Here is a 25,206-nt window from a genome sequence, read left to right on the forward strand (position 1 = left end):
TGAAGATTTCACTGTTGAAGCTTTTTAAAACTTACTTATGCTGAGGGTTTATACCCATATACCTAAATTCACTAATCAATAAACAGGAGATACAGATGACCCTGTAAGTATGTAGATGACATGCATATTGTAAATGCCATAATTTGTGTGGCATAGCTACAAAATTCTCAGGGGACAGGACTCTCTTGGGTTACTGGTGCCCTAGGTTTCATCATCCTAATTTGCTCACTCCACATCCTTGTTCTCTGCATATTAGCATTCCTGAGCTCATTGTCCAGTCCCTCGAGGTTATCCTCTGGAGGATTTGTCATGCTGACACCTCCTCACGCTTGCGGTTATGGAATGGTTTCTCCAAAAGAGATTTAGACAAACTCAAGGAGAACAACAGCAACAAGCTGTCAGCAGAAGACATACGAGTTGCAGGGTGTGCAGACCATAGGATGATTCTCAGAACTTTCTGCATTCCATAAATAAAAGTCTACGGAACACGTCTGTCGTTAATGTAACAACTTGATTCTGTTTCTGTAACAAGCCAGTAACTAGTGGAGTGCAGGCAGTGTTTTTATTTTTTACCTTAGCATGAGAAAAGACTATCAAAGTCTCTGCAGTCACTCTGGATTTACATCAGCATAAATGAGATTAGAATCTGGAGAAGAGGCATCAGAAAGTTTTGGAAGTTGTGTATTTCTCTGTATTTTTTTCCCTCTTGTATTGCAGAGCATAACTGTTGAACTTGTCATATTTAGGCCAGTACTAGTGCCTCAGTCTGCTCTGATTTTCTTTGGTATGGCAATGTTGAGTCCCCAAGTGACTTCCTTTGGGTTCCTACTGACATACCAGAGTTAGATCTCAGGGTCTGTTCTGTGGTGGTTAAGGTTTGTCATGTTCAACAAGATGTTTCTGGCAGTAGTTAATGAGAAATTATGCCCAGACCTGTTTGGCAGTGCTGCCAGGTCATATCAGTCAGTTGCCGGGTGTTTTGTGAAACCCTGGAGGTGAAATGACCACTGCAAACATTTTGTGTCTCCTTTATGTAGAGCTGTGGGGGGCTTGAAATCTGCACTGTCCTCTAAGGTTTTCATGGGAGCTGCTGGTAAGCTGTAAACTTTGGGACAGGATATGGGCTTGGAATGATGGTCTATGCTTTGCACACCTGTGTTTTTTCTTGCCCCTGTTTTTCCCAAATCCCAGGGTGAAACCAAAGTCCTGAAGCTGAAGAACCTTCGACCTCAGGATTATGCCAGCTACACGTGCCAGGTGTCTGTCCGCAATGTCTGCAGTATTCCTGACAAATCCATCACCTTCCAGCTCACAAACACCACAGGTAAGAGGGGACAGGAATGGTCCCTGCAGCCCTCTGACCCTTCACCTCCTCAATAGCCTTTACTCCTCCAGGAGGATAACACAGCACTCTGTCCAGGGCCTGCAGCACCCTGACATCATTTACATGGCTGCTGGGATTACAGATCCTTCACATGGAAATCTTGTGTCCAGGGCTGCTCTAGTTTCTTGTAGCACTGCATGTGGCCAGGCCTGCTGTGAGATCATTAAAACCGACTACGTGTAGGTGTTGAGGCACTATGTAGCTTCTAATTCATACACTGTTTTATTTATTTATAATTCTAAGTGACTTTAAAAATAGATTTGATACAGTCTAGAGTGGGGCAGTGCTGCAGGAGTTCTTACAAATAATTCATCCATGTGTGACTCCAGCCTGGTTTACCAGGCTGTGCTCTAGGCACCTCCCAGGTAATGGGCTCCGCTGGTGCCAGTGTTTGTGGAAAACATACATCTCCAGTGCCTTCCCAATAAATACATTTTACACTCACATTTATGCTGGCAGTGCTTGAGGGCACCTCCAGTTGTGAGCAGATTCACTTTGGTGCTTCTTGCTTGACGTGCAATAAGTGAACGATAACTGAGTGTCGTGTATCAAATAGTGGCAAGGACCTGATTGCAACCTGTCCATTAAAAAAACCCAAACCAAAACCACACACACAATAAAAAATCCCCACCCATAAAGCCCCCATGCGTGTTGAATACTTGCAAATAATAAGTAAATGTCAGGAAATTGCTTCCAGCCCTGGAGTATTCCATGATCAGAGAGAAAGGCATTGTAGCTGTTTGAATTATTCACCTCTCTAATGTAACACAAAGCAGTTTGCATCCCTTGTGTCATCTTTGTGCAGTGGCAACAGAACTTTTTTTGATGTTGTTAACTGTTGACAGGACACTCTTGATATTGTTTAAATTATGTTTATTGATCTGAGTTGAGTTCCATGGTGCTGAAGAATAGTATCCTCATTTTATGTAGGAGGAGGAAAAATAATGAGCTTAAGGAATCAAATTATAGCTGATGTCAGAAAAAAAGTATTCTCTTTGTAGTAAGATTTCTAAACATGTCTCAAACAACTCACCCTATCAGCTGAATTTCTCTCAGGATGAGAGTGTAGCAAATGTTGAAATATTCCCTTTAAAAACTTATTTTCTGTTCATGATGAAGAAAGGGATCTTATACAGCTCTTCTTCCCTGTGTACCTTTACCTTTTAAGAGTTAGAAAATCAAATTTCTCTTTATGTCCACTCCCCCTACCAGCCCAAGCACGGGGAAACTACTCGTCATTTCAATCCAGCCCCTGTCCTAAGTGAATGGGGAAAATGTATTTTTCAGGTTATACTTGATGACAAGTCTGCGATATGGCTCAATTTACACCACCTTCTTAAGCACATCTATCTAGGGTTTTTCCTCCTGTTTTATAATTATAAATGCATATTTATACATAGTTACAGTGGAGCCTGGCACTACAAGCTCAAAGGGGCCATGGAAAATGTGTTCTTAGCAAATTGTATTAAAAGTTGGCAGTGAAAATGAAGCTGGCATTGCGGTGTGAGCAGGGTTTATGTTAAATAGCATGGCTATATTTAACATGAAATATTATATGGGTTACTTGCCCTGTAGGTAGTATTGTGCATAGGTGAGGAAATATTTAAATGAAATTCTTTAATTCTCTCCTATTTTGCCTAGGTCTTTTCTCTTCCCCTTGCGCTTTCACAGTTTCTCTAGACCTGGCTGTGCCCAGAATCCTGAGCAGCTTCACTCAGGATGCCTTTGCCTTTTTAACTGAGAAGGCCCCAAAGGGTGCTGAAATGCTTGGAAATTTCTCTCTCTTAAATATTTATAGTCCGGGCACTACAGACCTTGAGGTGAACTGGTAGGTCAGGTCAGGTCAGGCCAGGGGAATCTCCTCAGCTCATTTGCTGTTCCTCAGCTGGCTCCTCAGTGTCCTTTGGGCAGATCATAGTCTCTGGTAAGGAGATGGACTTCTCCCAAGCTCTACTCAGCAACTTGGGCCTTGCAGCAGGGAATGGGTTCTTTGTCTATAACCTTAGTGGGAAGGAGATGTCCCTGCTCCCTCTCTGTTCTGCTGCTGTTGCCTGGCTCCAGAGCAGCAGGTTGGGTCCACAGAGCTACAGGACCAGCTCAGCACCAGGCTGCCATTGCCTGCTCCAGCAGGGTCAGCCTGACTTTTCCCCCTTCCTCAATTTCTGTAAAATTAAGCAGCCCAGCTGGTTAATTCTCCTGCAGTTTTACTGCAGCAAATTGGACTTCAAAGAGAATTGAAAGCGATTCTTTGTTTTTAATGGTCCCTCGCTGCTCGGCAGACTCCGCCAGCAGGTTTTCTGAGCCAAGAACAAAAGGAATTGCCACAGGTTACAAATAAATGAGAATCATCTCCTGCATAACAATGTCTGCGGTCTGTTAACCTCTGTCTGCTGACGGGAGTGGGAGTGGGAGTGGGGAGTGGTAGCCCACGCAGGCTGCCACATCCAAGGCTCCATTGTGGGGCGTGTCACGGGAGTTGCTTCCTGGAGCTGTGGCAGGTGGCAGATTTGCAGTTTCCCTGCCTCCTTCATGCATGCACACACAGCCTGCCCTCATGCAGGGCTTGCACCAGCGTGTCACCTTTTTAACACGTTGTCTTGCCCAGAGCTGGGCAAGATGAGTGTGGGTCAGATATTTGCATATCCAAGCCTAAACCTGCAAGAGCCCTAAATCTTAGCCAGAGCCTGCAGGACCGCTGGTTTGTGCTCCCCAGCTCTGACACCTTCTCTCTGGACATGGGCTGGTCTCAGGCTTTCTCTGTCTCTGACAGGGATGGATGGAGATTCCCAGGCAAGATGCTGCAGCTGCCAGTTTGTCTGTGCACTGTGAACCTGAGACCAGTCCAATGTCCAAGGGCAGAAACAGCTATTTGGTGTCAGCTACGCTGAGTTAGTGACAGGAATGTGTCCTGCCCCACCACGGTGAGTTGAGCTATTGTGTTTCTGGGCTTCATACTATCTCATGAAACCATCTGGAGCTTGGTGAGGATGTACAAATCCTTCCTTTGCTATTTAATAAGCATTAACCCTTGCACACTAGTTACAAGACTCCTGCAAAGAGACCTGACAAAGTCTCTTTGAGTGCAGGCTGTGGCCTCCTGAAATTCAAAGGCTCCAACTGCTGGCCTCAAAATGGCCAGTGGAGGTAGCAGAAGAGCCACCTTCTTCCTTAGGCATAGCTGGCCACCTCTGACACAAATAGCATGTGCAGTGGCCAGGGAGGACATTATATTCAGTACACCGAAGCAATATCCCAGCGTGGCAGTAGTTGTGCTACTAAATTATGGCACCGGTGCTGAGGAGAGGAGAGTCCTCCTTGCCTTGTTTGTATGGGCTGTAATTCAGGGATCCAACACAAAGCCAGCACAGCTCATTAACACAGGGTCCAGGGAGAGAAGAGGCAGAAATAATGATGCTGTTAAATCAGGCTTCATGAATATGGAACAATGTCTTATTTTGCATTATTATGGCTGTTACTTAAAACATACTCCCTGCTCTTTTGCTGGGGACTGCTACTTTCTCAGCTCTGTCTGGATGGAGCCAGTGATAGTGCTCATAGAGGCTTTGAAAGACTTTTCATGGAATGAAATGGAGAATACAAAGGGAAGGATTTTGCATTAGTTCCTGGAGGAGGCTGTAGTGAGAAGGGTGCAGAAATAAAATAAAACAAAAAAAAACAAGTGCCAGGGCATTCAAAGGAGAGGTTGTGAGAGACACTTTGAATCAGTCTCAGCTCATCTGAATGTGAAGGAGAACTGCTCTGATTATGATGGCCCCCAGGTGCACAGAAAAGCATATTAAACACCTGAGGAGGTGAAGGAGATGAAGAGCTGGGTCAGAGCTGCTGTTAATGGTCTATCAAGGTGCAGACAGGTCCTGGTCCTCCATCTCAGTCTCTGAGCTCCAAGGACTATCTGCTTGGCAAAGCCTTTGCCTCTCCAAGATGTCTAGTTGGGTGTGAGAGATAGAGAGGTGTATCATGGCATGGCTGAGGAAAGATTTTTTTAGGGATAGACCTTCCCTAAAGCTCGCTCCTTGCGTTGGAAACTCTGAATCAGAGGAGTGGTTTGATGCCAGCTGTCCTTGAGCACAGGCAGTGATTGGGTTCAAGCAGGCTCCTTTGAGGCTATCCTTTCTCCTTCACCTCTCCATCAAGGCTACAAAGGTTTCCATTGCCCTTAGGCCCGGCTGCAGTTGTTCAGTGGCCTGAAACTTCAGGCCTTGGGTTTTTCACTGCCAAATATTGCCTGTTTGCCACTCCTTCGTGTGCAGAGTGGGTTTATTGGGCTTCTCTTCTGACCTGCATCCTAAAGCCATAGAGAACCTGCACTGAGCACTGATAAGATGTCATAGCTGCTTTGTGTCCCAGTCCTAAGCACAACTGGTAGAGTGTTTTCTGGGGCAGTGTGAGGTCCTGCCTGCTCTGTTTCCTAGCCATAAAAGAGCAGAGAGCTCTCATTCAAAGATATGATAATGATCATACTTTAGATTCACAAACACCTCATATTTGTAATCAATTCATAGATCTTTCCGGCTGTCCCTACTCAAACCAGCCATCAACAAGAACAAATCATTAAAAGTATGAAGCTGTGCACAGGCAAGTGGATGGGTCTTTCTCAAGCTCTGAAGTGTCCCTCTTTGTGCTTTTCCAGCCCCACCTGCTCTGAAGCTGTCTGTCAATGAGACTCTGGTGGTCAACCCTGGTGACAACATCACTATGCAGTGCTCTCTGACGGGCGGTGACCCGACCCCAGAAGTGGTTTGGTCCCACTCTCCTGGCCCAATGCCTCCCAACAGCCTTGTGCAAGGAGGCAACCTCACCATCTGGAGGATCCGCGTGGAGGACTCCGGCTACTACAACTGCACGGCCATCAACAACGTGGGGAACCCAGCAAAGAAGATTGTGAACCTGCTGGTGCGGTGTAAGCTGCTGCTTTTCTCTGAGCATGTGTTTTCAGGGAGAGGGGGAATTGCATTCCTCCTGGCTGTTCTTGTACAGCTGAGGGTGAAGGTGATATTTAGTAGTAATTAATATTCTGGAGATGTGCCTGTGCAAGTTTCTCTGCTCCCAGACCAATGGCTGTGCAAGCGCTGCCTGCTGCTTCATCCTGGACTGTAGCATTATCCTGAATTGGATGAGCCCAGGGTGCCAGATGTGAGGCCCTTGGGACATTTTGTGGGAACATAAGTGGGAGAGGTCTTTGGGCAGATTTTGCGTGGAAATGTTGCCTTGCTGAGGTGCAAAGAACAGTTTTCCTGTCCCATGCAAGATACTTTGATATCCCTAACCAGTTTTGCATTTCTGTTCATCTCAGCCATGAAGAATGCCACATTCCAAATCACTCCTGACGTGATCAAAGAGAGCGAGACCATCCAGTTAGGCCAGGACTTGAAGCTCTCATGCCATGTAGATGCTGTCCCCCAGGAGAAGGTTGTCTACTCGTGGTACAAGAATGGAAAACCAGCCAGGTTCTCAGACCGGTTGCTCATCACCCGCAATGACCCCGAGCTCCCTCCTGTGACCTGCAGCTTGGAGATTATTGACCTGAGATTCAGTGACTATGGCACCTACCTGTGCGTGGCTACCTTCCAGGGAGCACCTATTCCTGACCTCAGTGTGGAGGTGAACATCTCCTCAGAGACAGGTGAGCCTCTCTCTGGCAGGTGGGGACCCCAGAGGAGTGTTTGGCATCACTGGCTGCCCCACAGCCCCCTGCCTCTGGCTTTTTTGAGGAACTTCACATGCATATCTTGAATGCTAGTGGAGAAAGGTCTTATATCCTCAGGAAAGCACTTGGCTCAGATTGGAGATGGGTAGTAGTTACAACTTCTCTGTCAGATGTATAATGTACCAAGTAGATCTTCCTTTATGTTTTCTCCCTATGAAAAGTCCAAAGTGCACTCCAGCTACAGAGACAGCTTTACAGTGTGATTGTTCAAACAAACCTCCACACTGTGAAGGAAGGAAGAAGTGGTGGTATTTCAGCAATTTTCGAGTGCCCCTTTGCTTAGAAGTGAGTAAAAGAAAAAAAGCTGCTCTTTCTTTTCTTTGGCATTGTTTCCAGGATACAGTTTCAGTGAAGACTTTTAATGTTTGCTGGATTGCAAATGCAGTCTGTCTTGGGCCCTCTCTGTAAGTGTCAGTGTTATAAATGCCTCCCCCCTAAAATCAGGGTCAGAGCTTCACCCCATGGCCCAGTGAGGACTGGACAAATATGTCAGTGTTTGTCAGTCATGCTGGGGACTAAAATATAGAGTCTCAGGGCTGTCTTTCTCTTTCTGTGGAAGTGGCGGGTCCAGCTGTGCTCTCCATTACATTCTTGTCATTGTGCTGCCTTTTCAGGAACATGAAGGTGCAGCACAAAGAAGCACTGCATTAGTAATCTGATGGAAATTTCCTCAGGGGAGTCAGCTGCCCACAGATTTAGACCTGCACCTTCACAGAATGTTACTTCTCTGTCCCTGGTTGTACTGGATCCACAGGCCAGATCTCAAGTCTTGATTCTGGATGCTGCTCACTTCAGCTCCCCAGAAAAAAGTGCTGCAACTAATCTTGGTGCTTTGGGAAGCCCTTTTCTCCCATTAGAAATTCTGGGGCCGGCCTGCTCCTGATAGGATTGCATTCAGTTCTTATTGGCAACCTGGAGACTGAGCCCTGACTGTGCTGTGGATCCACTCAACACTGAAGAATGGTCCTTCCTTTTTGAGGACAGCCATGGAACGTAGGACCTCTCCATGTCAGCCAACACCAACTCTGTTACATCAGCAGGGAACAAAACTGGGGGAGCTCACCAATCCTGGTGCAAAATTGGCTTTCCCAAACTTGTATGGCTGATACCACCTGGAACAATTCTTTTTGCCCAAGATCACTAGATGGCAGAGTGCAGTTGTGTTTAAGACTGCAAGGGTGGGAGGCTGTGAAGAGCTGGGAGACCCGGGATGATTCCACCAAGAGGCTTGGCAGTGTCTGACAGTGCAGGTGTTGGCACAAGCACCAGCCAGTTGCTGTCTTAAAGGAAGTGTCTTAAAGTGTCTGGGGTGACAGGTTGCCCTGTGCCTGTCTGGAGGAGAGTCCCATTGCCTTTGTGGATGCTGCCAATGAGGAAGGGAAGGAGGGCAGCCTGGGGCATTTTGAACCCTCTCTTTGGCAGCCTGAGCCAGCAGGACTGCTTTGTGTCCCAGGGAATGAAAACAGCCCTCCATGCAGCAGCCAAGGCTGTCCAACATGCAACATCCCCATAATCAGCAACAAGCCACCTCCAACATGTGATTCCCATATAAAACACCTTGCTCCACAGGATGAGCAAGAGGACAGCAGCAGTGGCTCCATGTTTCTCCACTGAACAAAGCCTGAGCTCATCAAAGTGGCTGCCTCCACCGAGCAGCTCCAAGGTGATAGCTTTAATTAAAAAAAAAAAAAAAATCTTCAAATGCAATTTACAACTTTACCTGTGGAGAAAATTGCTGCTCACCAGGTGAGCGGCTGCCGGCAGCGTTAGCTCTGAGAGTGCTGCTGTCCTTTCACACCGTGCAGGACAGGGTGTGATGAGATTCCCCAGCCCACGGGAGACCTGCAAATTGAAAATGTGCCCTCCGTGTTGCATGGGGAGGTCATTGCAGAGGGAGATTAGGCTGGATCCATCCTAAATTTGTTCATAAAGAGCTGCAGGCTGTAACATGTACAATTACCATAGCACACTCTCCTTTGCTGGAGCTGAATTGAGCTAATGTTGGTCAGACCAGCTTGTTACAGCTTCTGTAGTCCTATACTTTGATTTAAATGGAAACAAAGTACATGGCCCTTGCAGTTATGGAAGTGTCAATCCAAGTGTTGCCGCTGTCAGCAGGAAGGGCTGAAAAAGGAGCTTTCAGAAAAGATTTTGACCATATTTGCCTCAGCTGAACTGTTGACTCCAAAGTGTAGCACAAATAAATTGTCAATATTAGGTGTGGTTTAACACGAAATTCCCTTTCCTGGGCTCTTGGTGGAATTGGGGATGTGAACAGCCAACCTCTTCCCACTGACATCTCTGTACCCTGTATACACTGGATTTCTATTAAGCTTTGTTTATCAGCAAAGTTTTGGTTGCCAGTTGATAGCTGGATATTTCTTTTGAGTGTTACTGTGCCTCCAACTCTAGCCTCAGCTCAGCAGCAATTCTGCTGGGTGAGCCCTTCCCAACCTCGAAGGGATGCCAGGAGTGACTGGTGCTGGGACCCATCTCTCACTCAGATGAGCCAGAGGTTTATTGGTGTGAGAAATTCACACTGCATTCACCAATAAATACAAAATAGATAATAAAAGTAAAATATGTAATAAAAGTAAAATAGGCAAAGACACTTAGAAAGAGCTGATTCCTTGCCATGGTTTAGGAACAAACAGGGATTTTGGACCTCTGAGAAGACTGGAGATGAGATCTATAAGCAGTTATCCTTTAAGTCTTGGTTTTGGTCTGACCTGGATAAGGTGTCTAGATACCTCAGCAGATATGACTTCTATTTTTGGCCAAAAAAATAGAAAGACTGCAGTTCCACTTGAGAAATTCACTGACCAGAAATTGAAAAATGGATCAAAGAGGCTTTTGCCTTTGTGTTCCTTGATGCTATTCCTGCAGCTGCATAGCATTTTGCACACAGAGGAATTGGAGCCTGGAGTCTGCCCCAATACACCTGGCCCTTGGCATTGATATTGGGACACACTGCTGGAAAGGCTGGAATCCTCCTTGTTGCTCTGAAGCTCCAGACCCTACAGGATAACTTGCATGGACAGTGTGTTCATAGAGGGGTTGAAGTGTCTCGAGCGGAAACCTTGGGGGTTCAAGGCTGTTGGTGTGATTCCATCAGAAGCATCTCAAGACTATTCATTACTTGCTGAAAATGCAGTGTAAAATGATTCCCTTCTTGTCTCTCTTTTAGTGCCACCAACAATAAGTGTGCCTAAGGGTCAGTCTGCCATCACTGTGCGGGAAGGCTCCAGGGCAGAGCTGCAGTGCGAGGTTCGAGGAAAGCCGAAGCCACCCATCATCTGGTCCCGGGTAGACAAGGAAGCCCCCATGCCTTCAGGGACAATGACAATGGAGACATACGATGGGAAGCTGCACCTGGAGAGTGTGAGCCGAGAAATGAGCGGGACCTATAAGTGTCAGACAGCCAGGTACAATGGATTTAACATCAGACCCCGGGAAGCCCTGGTGCAGCTCAACGTGCAGTGTGAGTACAGCCATGCAGCGCTGGAGTGCCTGCCTGAATGCCTGTGTACACAAAAGCCTGGGGGCTAGACAGGGTTGACCTTTCTTACTGGGCTGAGCAGACACATCTCTTTTGTCTGGGGACCTTTGAACAGTTTATATTTAATTGGTCAGGCTAAGGGCAGGGTACCATATGGCAAGCATGTTGCAAGTGGAAGAGAGAGGTGTTGTGCCTGTTTGTGTACAATGGTTTCTATTTCTGTGTCAGGGGATGAGTGCAGCTTTACCAGGTGTGTTTATGTGCTTTACATGTGTGTAAAATACCTTCAGGATATGTTAGTAAGTTTGTAAAGTCAAGAACTCAAAAGGTGGAAAATGAATGTTATTTAGATCGTTTCCACACCACAACGCTTTCTTCAACTTAGTTACCCCTGGATATGCCTGACTCATTTTGCCTGAAAAGCAGTGGTAGGCAACAGGGAATGTGTACTCCCAAATGGTTTTCATACAGCCAGGCTGTGAGTAACAGGAAGCTGATACTTAACAGGTGTGTGGGGTGATTTTGGCTATGGGTGGTTCTCCCAGCCCCCCTTGAAGGCAGTATCTGTAGACAGAGGTGAGCATAAAGGGTGGCATGCTGCGTTGGGTGACAACTCCATCTTTTCCCTGCAGTGGTTTCTCCCTCCAGAGAAGTGAGTGCCTGCTCAGCTCCCGCAGCTGTTGAGGTGTGTTTTGACATGCAGCAGTCTGTGCTCTCTCTCTTACAAGACTTGAAATCAGGCTGGGGGAAGGCAGCCAGATAAAACGCCTTGGCTCTCCCTGCAGATCTTGTCCCATTAGTGCAGTGTGATTGTTGAGCACTGGCAGAGTACTCTGAGCAGCGCAGATCTGGCAGGTGTGGGGCGGGCAGGGAACAGGTTAATTTACACCCGGGCATGCTGCCTGTGAGCTGTGAGTGACAAGCCTCCAGACACAGCACAGCAGCACTCATTAGACATGCTGCCACACTTCTCCCAGGCTCGCTCCCCAGGAATAAGAGAAGTGAGACCAGAGCAGACAACCTGGCTGAAACCAACCAGACAAACTGCTCCCAGATGTGAGCTGCTGGGAGCACAGCAATAACAGAGGTGTGTGAAATCCTGCAGGCACTTTGAGTATTTGAAGAGCCCCTTTTTAAAATTATCTTTATCTATTCAGGAGCATGGTGGGCTTAGATTACAGGATGAGATAAGGAAATGTGTGAAGATTTCCAGGCAGGTAAGTATGTGTGGAGAAGCTTCCCTTAAGAAGGGTGAAAATGTGAGTCTTGGTTTGAGCTGTTGAGGAAAGCAGCCTGGTTCAGTCATACGGGACTTGGAAGGACATGGCAGGGAAGGTGACTTTTGATCACATCAAGAGACAATGACAGATACAGCAAAATTTCACTTGGGAGCAAAGAACCATCGGACTGGCTGGTGTCCCTGGTGTGGTGTTGCTGTTTGAAAGCTGTGTGGACCTCGCTTGACCCTCACTGCCCCTGCAGAGGGAGCAGCAGTGCTGAGCTTGGGATGAATTCACTCATGCTAGGTGGTCTGGAGGGGGATCACAGACCTGGGCTGAATCTTGGGCTGAAGGGATAGGGCATGATTCCCCACACAAGAAAGATGGTAGGTGTGAGCCAGAAGCTATCTGGGGCAGAGACTATGATGTGACCCTCAAGAAAGCAAAGGTGTGATGAACTTCTGTATAAAGGGTAGCTGAACGTGCTTTTCCTATAGCTCATCCCATGGCCAAGCAACGCTTTATTGTGAATTTGCCCAAGTAATGGTCATATAGTCCACATGCCAGCCCACCCAAACAGCCCCCTTCCATTGTCAATCAGTTCTGTGCACCCTTAGTGGAAGCTGGGTGGATACTGAGTGTTTGTACACCTGAGCTGTCTACTCCTGGCTGGAAAATCTGGAAGGACTTCATGGTGGCACTGCCTCTTCTGTGCCTCAGCAGGCAGCTTTGGTTTCAGTGCTGTCGATTGCTCCTTCTATTAGTATGAAAAAGAAACTGCAAACCAAGAAAGTAGGGCAAGAATTGCCCTCGTCCCTTTTACAGCCTCCTCCCTTTCCCTTCATGCAGAAAACAGACCCAGAAACAACACAGTCCCTGTTTATCCCTGTCCTCCTTGTCCATGCTGCTGGATGTGGGTGCGGGAGAGGCTGCTGTGGTTAATTGAAACCCAGCTTTCCAGCGTGGGCAGCTCATTAGTTCGGCGGATCGCTCTGGAATTCTCATCTTGTTGGAGATGGGGATCGTGTGGCTCCTGCAGCCTCGGTGATGAGCGCTCCTCTCGCCTGGCGCAGGCGGCGCATCCCTGCGGAGGGGCGCGCACCCGCGGGGCCGCGCGTGTGCGCGCATGCAGCCCGCCCGTTTGTGCGGCCCCGGGAGCGCTCCGGGGAGCCGCGCACGCCGCATGGTAATCGCGCTGTTTCTCTGATTTGCTCCGGAGCTAAAGTTGCAAAATCAATACAGCAGATCTGATTAGATGTCAGAACCGGTTTCTGTGTTTCCCTTCTCCCTTGGTTTTCTCCTTTCATCCTCATGCATACGGTGCTGTGTTGTAACAAACCAGTCAGGAAATAGGCTTTTCCAACTGCACTGCAATAGTGAAAAGAGAATAAGAAGACAAAAAGAACAAGTCAGCTGTCAAAAAAAAAAAAAAAAAAGGTGTTTGGACTTTTTAGGTTTTTTTTTTATTTAGAAAGCAGAAAAAGTTGCTTTTCTTTTTGTATTTAGAAAGCAGAAGAAATTGCTTTTCTTGTAGCTTATGAGCTGAAATTGTCTATCATCAGCTCTCTGACAGGATGGATGATCGGTTCCCTGGACTTCTAGGTTTGTAATGTAGAGCTTTGAAAGATTAATAAGTTTATGAAAGTCTGTGCAGCCTTATATCTCTGTGTTTAAGATGAGGAAATGTTGTATAATGGTTGTAGTGAGAGACTGGGCTTGTCTGAACTCCTGGGAATCTACACTTGGATTGGCAATGTCTTGTCATTTTTTCCTGTACTTTCAAAACAGGAATAAAACTGATCCATCTAATCAAAGATTTGTGGAGCATAATAAACATAGCACTTTGAAGTCTTGAAATAAAAATATTAATGGAGTGGCGGAGTGCTGTTAATAATATCAATGCTATCACTGATGCTGTTATCAAGGGTTTTTTTCAGGACCAGGTACTTGTAGAAAATCCCATCAGAAAAATGAATCCTCTGCAGAGGTGTGTTTAAAATCTGGGCTGGGCCACCCTGTCTAAGGCTGTGAAACACACTCTGGGCTTGAAAATGTGCAGCAGTCTGGGTTTTGGAACTCAGTAGTGTCATTTGAGCTACTGCGTATGAGAAGAGGAAAGAAAGCATGCATGTGTGGATCAACATAAAGGATGCTACTTAGATGTTAATTTAGCAAGTATGTAACAAAAACCTGAAAGGCATGTATTAGACATGTAACCTAAAAGACTGCTCAGAGCAGTATCTGCAGGAATTACAAAGGTTAGTAGTGACTTTAAGCTCTGGCTGTTGCTAGAGGCAGCCCTTGAGATGATTGCCTTACCATGGTGAATATGACTTTTGCTCTGTTAGAGCCTCATAAAACAGTATGGTGAAAATTGCAATCTTACTACATTTTCCTGCTTGAATAATATTATGTCAGCTCTGATGCTTTGCCAGTCCTGGACAACATCTCATAAACCACTGCTCAGCTCCGTCCAGGTGCAGCTCAGCCCTGCACTCCTCATCCCACCTGGTCCTCAATACGTCTGCTCCCATATTTTCCTGCAGATGGGTTTATCTTCCTTCACAGCACTCACTACTTGCTGTCTCAGGCCCATGCTTGACCATCTGAATGGCTTCTCCCTCTTTAGATAACCATCACAGCCTGGTAGAGGAGCACCTGTGTCCTCTGTTGAGTTATTAATTACTTCACCAAGTTCTGAAGATGAGATGAGCAGATTTTTGCTGCTGCCATTTTTATCTTTTGCAGAGGTTTTGGTATCTCTGAGTGCCCAATGAAAGAAGAGTAGGAGGAAAGAGTGATAGCTCTATGGGGCTGACTTTGTTTTCAGTAGTCAAGTCTGAAAGTTGTCCCTGTTTCCCGTGTTGGGATCACACAGCAGGTGAAATCTTCACAGGAAGAAAGATTAGAAAAGGAAAAGGAATTCACCTGAGTATCTCCTTCTCTGCAAGACCATGGCCTGTGAATTTACCTCTTCTGATCTAAAGTAATAGCTCACAATCATCTGTGACTGATCTCCAAAGGATTACGCTTACTGCCCTTAGATAAAGTTCTGCCACATTAGGCAGCAGGTGGGTTATTGTGCTTTATCTTCAAAGCATAGTGAATGTTAGGTGTAATCAGGAAAGCAGGCTGGCATTCCCTTTGGTGGGATGGTTATCAGGACTTCAGGAGCCATTTACAGTCCTAGACACGGGCATTGCTATAGGGCTGGTGGCTAGCAGGTCTGGCTCTGCCCTGACCTGGAAGACTGCCAGAACACGTCCTGCTGGGGCATCTGTTGCCATTGTCACTTTAACTAATGTTCAGGTGGGCACAGATATGTTTTCCTGTTCAAGCTCACACACTGGCAAATGTTATTCCTGGTCACACACTGTTGACTCATTCCTCTTTAAAATCCTGCTGAACCCATCGGCAGTGCTGTACATCAGGCAGGCGAGAGTCAGCATCAATTCCCCATGTTATCTATGTAGCAAACACAAGAGGGGGGAGCAGGGGAGGGGGTGATACTGTAAATAAGTAAGAAACATTGCTGGCTCCATGCAACTGGAAATGGAAATGCATTAAACTGTTTCGATCAGCTGTTGAAGCCATAGCTCAATGTCAGTGCTTCTTGCTGGTGCCCTGCCCCCTCCTGAAATATAAGCTTGGATATTAACTGCTCTCTTAAAAGTGCTCTTGAGACGTGTTTTGGGCATGGAGATGTTTTTGCAGAGTGGCTAAGACGGAGCTTTTGGCTGCTAAGAGCTCCCTGCAGCTCTCCCTGCTATGAAGGGAGTCTAAGAGAAATGAGGCTGTCAGGGGCCAGAGCTGACCCCTCTGTCTGTGGCTGAGCTGGCTTATCTGTCTTGCTGCTTGGCCATGTGAGCTGCACTATGGAGCCATCTGCTAAGAATTTTAGACTGGTTGGTTTAATTTCTGAGTGTATTTATTTATAGTGATGGTTTTGTTTTTCTTTGTTGTTTTCATTGGTGCAATTCATCCTGATATCCTCCTCCAAGCTGAGGAGCACAGTTCAGGAGCTAACTTGGGGGCAGAAGATGGTTTTTCTGCTCTTGGAGTGGAGCTTTCCTTCTCTTTCATTCATGTTTCATTATTGCTGTTCTCCATGGTACCTGTGTTGCTGGCAAGAGAGGGAAACCTCGGGCTCTCCTGCCATCTAGAACTCTGATGTGTTCTGGTTCATTTTACACCATCAAAGGTTTAAGGCTCTAGGGCAAGTGTGTCTATATTCAAAGCCAAAGGAAAACTGTGCCTTCTACAAGTTCAGTTTTTGCAAACTTAGAGACTTTAATTGGTAGAAATAAAATAATTCATAGATATGGGCATGATATTGAACCACCAGTCTGAGCAAAGCCTGACCTGGTAGTTAGGTTTCACTTTGATGGAAATCCTCCCCGCTTATCCCCAAATAAGAGGTTTATGTGACTGAACTGAAAGTATACATCTAATTTCTGCATTTCCCTCAATACCCTGCACCCCTCTGCTCCCCTTTTTAAGAGCAGAGGATTTCATTCCTGATGGTCAACACACTTTTTTCTTGCAGTATCATGTTTGGGATTAAGCTCCTTAGAGCTCATGTTTGTGCACGCAGCCCTGTCCTGGATGATATGGCATTAGGATTGCTCACTCTGCTTCCCAGTGCCCAGGCTGCTAACAACTAATTAGAGTTGTCAGTCTCAGGACAGGCTGAAGTTTTACTCTGTCATGACTGTAAACCCAAATGGCCACAGTTCAGAGCAAAGTAATAATCACAGACACTTACAGCTGGCCTCAGATTTGTCAAAACAATTACCATGTATTGGTCCTGAGGCCTGATAGATGGAGTCTGTGAGAGTGCTTACATTAGTTTAGGACTGGGTCCTCACATGGGGTTGTACCAAAAGTTACTGTGTAGGACTCCTTGGTCCTGCCCTCCTGCCAGCCTCATGGCTTTAAGTCTGGCAGGCTAAGGATGCTTAGCTAAAGCCTTGTTCTTTGGAATGCCTTTATGTTCATACAGCAAAGCCCCAGGACTCCCAGGGCTGGGGGTTTTTTTGTAGCATTTGTTATATTCAGCTTTAAAAAAAAACCCCAAACAACCCATATTTCACAGTAGAGCAGTTGTATGAATTTTGGCTGGTCTGAATTTTTGTCGTCGGTGTTTAACAGTTGGGTCTTGCCCTGCAAGAGCTGTGGTCTCTTCTCTGCTTGCTGCCTTCTGGGGAAGGTTCCCATGTGCTGCCACTCACTCGGATTTCTTGGGAAGCCTCCCTTGTGCCCTGAGAGCTTTCCTGATTTACCTCTTTGATTGAAATTGGTCTGACAGGGCATGTCTGCACCCTGTGGTGGCTGGGAGATGGGAGAGACTTAAGACATAAAGCAGAAGGCCCAGATGGCGGGGCGATTTCGGAGGCAGTGGAGCAGATTTTGCAAAGCTGGCATGTCCAGTCTGTGGCACCACACGTCAGATGCAAAGTACAGGGAAGCCTCCTCGCTGTGCCCTGCGTAAAAGACCATGAAAGGAGAGAGGAAAATCCCCAGATACGCGCGTCAGGAAGGTGGGAGCCTGCCTTAAAGCTGGAACCTGGCTCTGCTACGTGAGATTGCAGCCCACCTGCGCAGCCATTCAGCTTCTGTGCAGCTCATTGCTCATCTCTCAGCACCTCTGTGGTTGCAATAATAGGCTGAGTAAAAGCTTGTGTGAGAGCTCGTCGCCTGGAGAGATGAATTTGTTTGTTCAGAAGAGAACTGGTTTAAATCGGTTAATCCATTTCTCAGATATTGTTGGGAGAAACAAATACACCTTCCATAATCCACCATTATCCTGGGTTTTGGCCAGACTCTGCAGGAAGAGCAACTTAATTTTATTGAGAGAGACGCTTTCAAGCTGTACAGTTTTGTCAGGAAGGGAGAGACAAGAGCTGTATAGACACAGTGGATGGCAGACAATCTTGGTCATCTCTCTGTAAATATTTGCTCACCTGTGGCCTTTTCAGGGCTGAATACCAAATCTCATGCTGTTCTGATGCAGACATTCCTTCTAAGGTTTTCCTGACATGGCAGCTACTTTCCCTGTAGGACCTAGGTATCTATCAACTTGTTGGGATGAGAAACAACTCCAAAATCCTCTCAAATTCTTTGTGCTGAGCATCCTGCAAGGCTGTGCATGTTTGGGTCTCACCCACACGTGTGATTCTCTTTAAGTCACAGGAGCATTCTGCTGCCAGAGGACTGTAAGACACTTTCCCAGTGCTTCCCATCTTGCCATTCTGAGGAAACTGCTTCTTTTTGAGTCGTGTTGTTGTCCAGGCTTAGACCATGGGTAAAACCACCTATATCAAAGTTCTCCAAAGTGCAGTAGACCTGGTGATTCCCAGATTGCATCAAGACAGCCTAGCTGGAGGGAGAGGTTGTCCTTGCTCTGCCTCTGCTTGCATAGGAGTGTAACACACTCCTGTGTGAGTACTTTTGCCATGTGCTTATCTTCAGTCAGTAAGTCAGAGATAGTGAGTCTGGCACTCCAGCTGTTGCTTTCTCTTTGGGCCTGTGCAGCACCAGTTCAGGTCCAAGAGACATGGGAACTTGCCCAAGGCAGAGAAAGCTTTGTGGATCCTGGAATGTGGGGTTATGGGATATTCTCTGCTGAGGGTGATGAATAGGACTGGTATCTGAGTTCGTGGGGAATCTCTTACGGATGGGAGAAAAATCCAGAAAAAAAAAGGTAGAACTTGTGGATTGAGGTAGGAATGATTTAGAGATTGAAATAAAGGATTATATTAGTAGTAATGATAGTAATGTAAAGGGGAGAGAGATGAGGAAAAAGCAGAGTAAAGCTCAAGAAAAATAAGTGAAACACAGTACAATTACTTACAGCTCACTGACCAGTGCCCGGCCCATCCCCAAGCAACAACTGGTGCCTCTCAGCCATCTCCCCCCCAGTTTATATACTGGGCATGACATTCTATGGTATGGAACATTCCTTTGGTTTGTTCAGGTCACCTGTCCTGGCCGTGCTCCCTCCCAGCTCTTGGTGCACCTGCTCAGTGGCAGAGCATGAGACAGTGAAAAGTCCATGAGTTAAAGCACTGCTTACCAACAACTAGGACATCAGTGCATTATCAAAATTATTCTCATCACTGTACCTAAATCAAGAACAGAGCACCATACCAGCTACTACGAAGAAAATTAACTCTGTGCCAGCTGAAATGAGGCTTCAGCAGTCATGGGGCAAGGGAAGTGGAAGATGGAGCAAATTAGAAACCTGCTGTCAGCTCTCATGTTTTGAGCCTGGGGTCACAGGACAGGAAAAGAGGGAATGGCTTGTCCCTATCAAATTCTGCTTCTTGCTGGTGAAGAGAGACAGATGCCATGGACCAAAACTCACTAGGAAAACCAGGAAATCACCAAGCAAACAAAAATTGTGATTCATTTTCTCATGTTAACTGTGAGCCTCTGCACAAAGGCCTGAGGCACAGAGAAGTGAAAACAGCTGTCCACACCTGCATAGCAGCATAGGCCATCAGACCTGACCCAAGACCTGTGCCAGGGAAGCAGAGATCCTTTTCCCCCAGCCTCTTTTCCAGAGAGCGCTATGTGGTGCTATGGCATTGTGCCTGTGCCTTTGCTTTCCTATCAGGATTTTTGGGCTGTAAACCATGTCATGTAGCACCTGTGACCATGCAGGAGCAGAATCCCGTGCTACTCTTCACCTGCTCTCTGGATTCTGGCATTAGAACAGAGCTGTTTCCTCTAGCCCAGGAGTATTGTAGCAGGCATGTGGAAGCAAGGCACAGAATAGTGGTGCCACTTTTGAGGAGAGGATTTATGCAGGGAAGCCCCTGAGACATTCCTGATACGAACAGAAGCCCCAGTAAAAAACTGAGCATCCTGGATGTGTTTTGAATTAGCTGTGACCATCCTGACCCCGAGCTCTGAAACAGCACTAATTACATTCACCCCTGTAGGGAAACTGTTTAAATGAGAATTAAATTTCAGAGGTGCTCAGGCTTCTCTACATCCCAGTGAGTCTCTCTGTTTCCAGTTCTGTGTTTGGAGACTTTACAGGGAGGCTGAGGGCTCTGTTTTTAGCAAGGTCATAGAAATTTTGGGAGCTTTCTGGGGGACTGCTCAGTGACTAGTTTTGGGCTTTTCCACTTGGGTCAGTTTCTGAGCAAGAAACTGTTTTTTCTTTGAAGCCAGGAAATAGTGTTTTCTCAATGAGCAGAAATCATATTTCCAACATTCACCCCTTTCACCCTATTTCACTTCATCCAGTTCCTGATTTCCATTCTCCTTTGCATCGCTATTGCAAACACAAATAAGCACAAGTGTGCCCACACTCCTTCCCTATGTCAGCTATTAACTTCTGATTCAAATAAAATTGGCCTCCATTACTCGAGGTAGAACAGTTGGTTTTCTTTCATGATCCCAGTAATGAACCTTCAAATCCATCATTGGTCCCAGGAATTGACAGACATGCCTCCATTTCCTATTTGAATGCCTACCTTGCATTTTGTTTAATTTTGGCGTCCTTGTTTCTAGGGTCACATGTGGTCACAGGAAACCATGGAAATTTTTGTTACTGTTGACTGGGAGGAAGCTGACTTCTGAGACTGCTCATTTAAAATCATAAGATTGGAAAAGACCTTCAGGATCACCTCTGGGCTAATACCACTATGGCCCCTAAACCATATCACAAAGTGCCACATCCACTTATTTTGGGACCACTTTCAGGGATGGTGAATCCACCACTTCTTTGGGTAGCCTATTCCAATCTTGACCACTCTTTAGGTGAAAAAAATTTTCCTAATACGCAACCCAAACCTCCCCTGACACAACTTGAGGCTGTTTCATCTTGTCCTATCACTTCACGCCTGGAGAAGAGACTGGCCCTCATCTTGCCACAGCCTCCTTTCAGATAATTGTAGAGCAATAGGATCTCCCCTGAGCCTTCTTTTCTTTGGATTGGACAACCACAGCTCCCTCAGTCAGTCCTTGTGGGATTTATGTCCTGGACCCTTCACCAGCTCTGTTGCCCTTTTTGGACACACTCAATGTCTTTCCTGTAGTGAGGGGCCCAGATCTGAGCACTGGATTCGAGGTGGGGCCTCACCAGTGCCAAGTACAGGGGGACATTCCCTGTCCTGGTCCCGCTGGCCACACCACTGCTGATCCAGGCCAGGATGTCACCAGCCTCCTTGGCCCCCTGGGCAGACACTGGCTCATGTTCAGTTGCTGTAAACCAGCACTCCCAGGTCCTTTTCTAAGCTGGGCAGCTTTCCAGCCACTCTGCCCCAGCCTGCAGTGCTGCAAGGGGTTGTTGTGACCCAAGGGCAGGACCTGGAACTTCACATTGTTGACCCTCCTACAGTCGGTCTCAGCCCATTGATCCAGGCTGTCCAGACCCCTCTGCAGGGCTTTCCTATGCCCCAGCAGATTGGTTCTCAACCCAAATTGGTGTGTCTGCAAACTGACTGAGGGTGCCACCAGTCCTCTCAACCAGATCATCAGTAAATATTAAACAGAGCTGTCCTCAACACTGAGCCCTGGGGAACAGCACTTGTGACTGGGATTTTTGGATTCCTCGAAGTGCAGGCTTTCCAGCCCCAGTATCCCTAGAACTGTAGGCTTTTTTTTTTTTTTCTCTGAACCCTACCACTAATTGCAGCTTTGGACAGAGCCTGAGGTCCCCAGTACCATGGGTGACACAGATTAAGAAAGATGTGGAGAGATCAATGTTGGTGCAGTGTTGTGCTCTACTTGGCATGCCTTTCCCAGTCCTAATATGGCTGCAGCTGTAGTCTTCACGGTTCTCTGAACCCTAAACCTACTGCTAGACCAAAATGGCAATTTGGGGTTGAGACTGAGATCTCAAGTTCTACAGGTAGCCCAGATTGGAAGGAGGTGGAAGGAAAAATAAGATTCTTGATCTGTTGTGACCTGCTCCCACAGGTGATGAAACCAGTGCTGCAAATCTCATACAAATATGCTACAAGTCTGGGGCAAATTCGACCAAGATTTACAGGAGAAATTGTTGGGAGTGCCAAAACTAATAGAGGTTCCCAACACTGGCTGTGCTTGAGGTCAAGAGAACAATGAGTGACAGTAGCATTTGCACTGAACAGGGATTTTCCTTACAAAGTGCTGATTGCAAGGAGAAACTCCACTGTCCTAATCACAAGCTAGAATACAGTATCTAATAACTGAATGGAATACAGATGAGCTTAATAGCACTGAGTCTGCTGGGATTTTCTGAGCAGTTCATTGTTTATGCATAATACAGGCCCTTCAGCCAACATTCTGGAATGCTGTAAAATGGAGAAATGGGGCTTGAGGGAAAGTGAGCAGCACTCCGTCTAAGGTGGGTTGCTGGAGAGACTGTAGTAGATCTGAAGGGATAAGAAAATGGCAGCAGTTGGCTCGATCAGAGGAAAACAGAGCAACTCAAAATAGAGTTTTGTGATTTGGAAATCTTTGTTTTTCACTTTGGCTGCTAGTAATGAGGCTCTGCAAAAGTCCAAGCTTATGCATGGAAGTGGGTAAGTTTTCATACTGATTCACTTTCTAGGAGCCAACTTACACGTATAAATGAAAAAATGCAAATTAAATTATTCTAAAGAAAGGAGGAAAGAGTTGGGTTTTGTGGTGGGATTTTTTTTTGTTTGTTTGGGTTTTTTTTTTTTTTTTTTTTTTTTTAAACCCTTTAGGGAGGCTTACGTGCTCCAATCTGCTTATCCAAAGTGCCATGACTCCAGCTTCCCAATCACTATGAGAAAACAAGAGCTCTTTGAATCTCTTTCTAACCATTTTGTGCTGGACAGGAGACTTATTTATATGCCAAGCATAGTCCCTATCACTGATGGAGCTGAGGAGCAAGGAGAGTTTACCTTTGCACAGCTAAACTTGGATTATTTGTACATTTTCAGTGCAGCATCTCCTCACACCCTGAAGTGACAGAGAATTCAGTGTGTTGCTCAGTAAGTTGTCCCAGTGTTTTTTTACTCTCATGGTTCTGTTGTCATCACTTAATCTAAGCCTGTCTCATTTCAGTTTCCAGCTACAAGCTCTTTTTATGCCTTTGTCTTCTCACATAACGAGCTATTTGTTATCAGCAGTCTCTTGCTCGTGTAGTCTCAGACACCAGAACAAGTAATCTCTTAGCCTTTTCAGTATGCAATCCAGAAAGAGTCTCTTTAGCTATTCACCACAAGGCGTGTTTTCCAGCCCTATATTTATTTTTATAGCCCTCTTCTCACTTTTTTCTCAACATCATTCTGTCAGCATGGCCACATGTATTAAACAGGCTTTCAAAAATGATCTCACCAGTGCAGATGTGATGCCCATCTCACAATATGTTTAGTGAGCTTTGGCTTAATCATCCAAGGATTTGGACATCTTTGGACCACAGAATTAAGCTGAAAGCTGATGTTAATAGGTTACATTAACTCAGGCTCCTCTTGGACCCATCGTTGCTTTTCTTGCAAGAGTGACACAATATTTCCTCAACAGTTTTCTTTTAAAAACCTTTACATTATGACCTTTAAAGGTCCCTACCACCCCAAATATTCTATGGTTCTGTGAATATCCAGGACAAATTGAATGAAGTTCCCAAAAGACTATTCCATCAGGCAAGCCAAATTGTCCTGTAAGAGGTACTTCTTTAGTTTGTCATTTACTGCTACGTGTTTTGTATCTAGAAATGTTGGTTCTTGCATTGACACAGGCACTTAGGGATGGTGATTGTCAGTTATCACTGCCTTTGTGTGGGAGGGGAGGAAGCACAGCCCAAGCCACATGCCACAGATGTGCCAAAGTGTGCACCCAGCCACACCAGCTGCAAACAGATGTGAGGTCATTCAGAAACTAAAGGTGGTCATGTGCGGTGTTGGCTACACAGCCTGATATACTTTAGCTTTGCCAGGCTGCTCTCTGGATCTCTGACCTTGATGGAGATGGGAAATAGCATCAGTTTAAGAGGTTCATCTGGGTTCTTTCTAGAGATGTCTTCCTAGAATAGGCGTTCCCTCTCACTAGAGAGATCCCAATGGTGCGTGCAGCCATTTAAAATTTCTTTTTGAACTCTTTCAGTTAATGTGGTTTTAATCTGCTTAATGTGGGCTGAATTTGAGTAGTATTACATCTTCAATTAGTCTGTCGTGTGGAAGCAAGCCAGGTTCTTTCCAAAGCCTGAGGATGTTATGACAAGATAGTTACTTTTCTTGTTGCTTTCTCAAACACTACCTGGTTTGTCTGCCAAGGACCCGTAAAACTATATTAATCATCATTCATTTTTAGCTTGGAAGGTTGCATCCCACATTCATCTTCCATGAGGTTTTTTATGGAATCAGTGAGGAATAAAAAGGTTTATTGCTGTTTTTTCTGAGGTTTCCTCTGCTTAGGTTGACCCAGTTATTTGGTTTGTACCTCCATAGGCAGTGCTTGCGTGGAGAGTACAGAATAATTTTATCTCCTCTGGTGTTCACAAGGTGCTATCACAAACTTCCCCTCAATGGCCTAGCTGGATGAAGTTTTCCCTTTTCTACAGAAAATATCCCCTTTCTACAGAAAGTAGATATTTTACTACTTTCTGTGTCATTTTTAAGATTTTTATGATCTGTTGTTAGTCTGCCATTTTTGCACTGATGAATTCAGATCAGGGTACATAGACCTAGCCAGAGTCTTACAAACAGACATAGGCTGTCTTTCCTGCTTTTCTGGCTTGTATCACAGATTTAGCCAGAAATATTTCCAGATTTAAGGAAAGAACCACACAGGTTCTTTCCAAAACTGTATGCGGAATTATATTTCCTTCCTGCCCACTACAGTGGGATGTCTCAGCAAACGTTGCTGAAGCTGGTTTAAAATGTCCTTTTACCTGGGATAGCTGATTCTGGGAGGCATTATTATTTATTACAGAGAGGGCAGAAGAAGCAGGATGCTGTGCTGCAGTGTGTGCTGGTGCAGCCCCTCAGAATGATGACTGCTGATGGATTGACTCAGGCCAGGATCCACTTCCAGATCTTGATGCAGCAGGTCAGAATGAGGAAGGTAACAGCCTTAACTTTTGTGTCCTGGGAGCGTTGAGAATGAGAATAATGAAAACTTACGGAACCAACTTCAGATGTTTATGTGTTGGACCAAAATCCAAGAATTGGAAGAAGAAATAGTGTGTCCTTCCCACTTGTCCTGCATGTCACCTAGACTGCAGCTGAAGCTTTCCTCGGCCAATGCAAAGGAGTGAATGTAGGAGATAGGCAAGTGACCACATTGCAGGGATGCTGCTCATCCAAAGAGTTCTGCTGTACTGGCCCAGTTTGAGGTCGGTCATGGAAAATGAAATGTCAGATCAGATTTATCCTGTGAATGAGACTGTTAATAAACTTTGCTCTCCTGA

At 45.9% G+C, this 25,206-nt stretch overlaps 1 protein-coding gene across 1 annotated transcript in view; it reads left to right on the top strand.

Annotated features, from left to right (window-relative positions):
* Positions 1 to 25,206, top strand: part of MDGA1 (MAM domain containing glycosylphosphatidylinositol anchor 1) — a 147,988-nt gene that overhangs the window by 55,697 nt on the left and 67,085 nt on the right. The window contains exons 5-8 of the mRNA XM_059841385.1: positions 1,192 to 1,324; positions 6,036 to 6,305; positions 6,699 to 7,028; positions 10,300 to 10,593. Of these exons, the coding sequence (XP_059697368.1) occupies positions 1,192 to 1,324; positions 6,036 to 6,305; positions 6,699 to 7,028; positions 10,300 to 10,593 (1,027 nt within the window). The remainder of the gene's footprint in view (positions 1 to 1,191; positions 1,325 to 6,035; positions 6,306 to 6,698; positions 7,029 to 10,299; positions 10,594 to 25,206) is intronic.

The sequence above is a fragment of the Haemorhous mexicanus genome, chromosome 3 (assembly GCF_027477595.1).
Source record: "Haemorhous mexicanus isolate bHaeMex1 chromosome 3, bHaeMex1.pri, whole genome shotgun sequence".
NCBI classification, from domain to species: Eukaryota; Metazoa; Chordata; class Aves; order Passeriformes; family Fringillidae; genus Haemorhous; species Haemorhous mexicanus.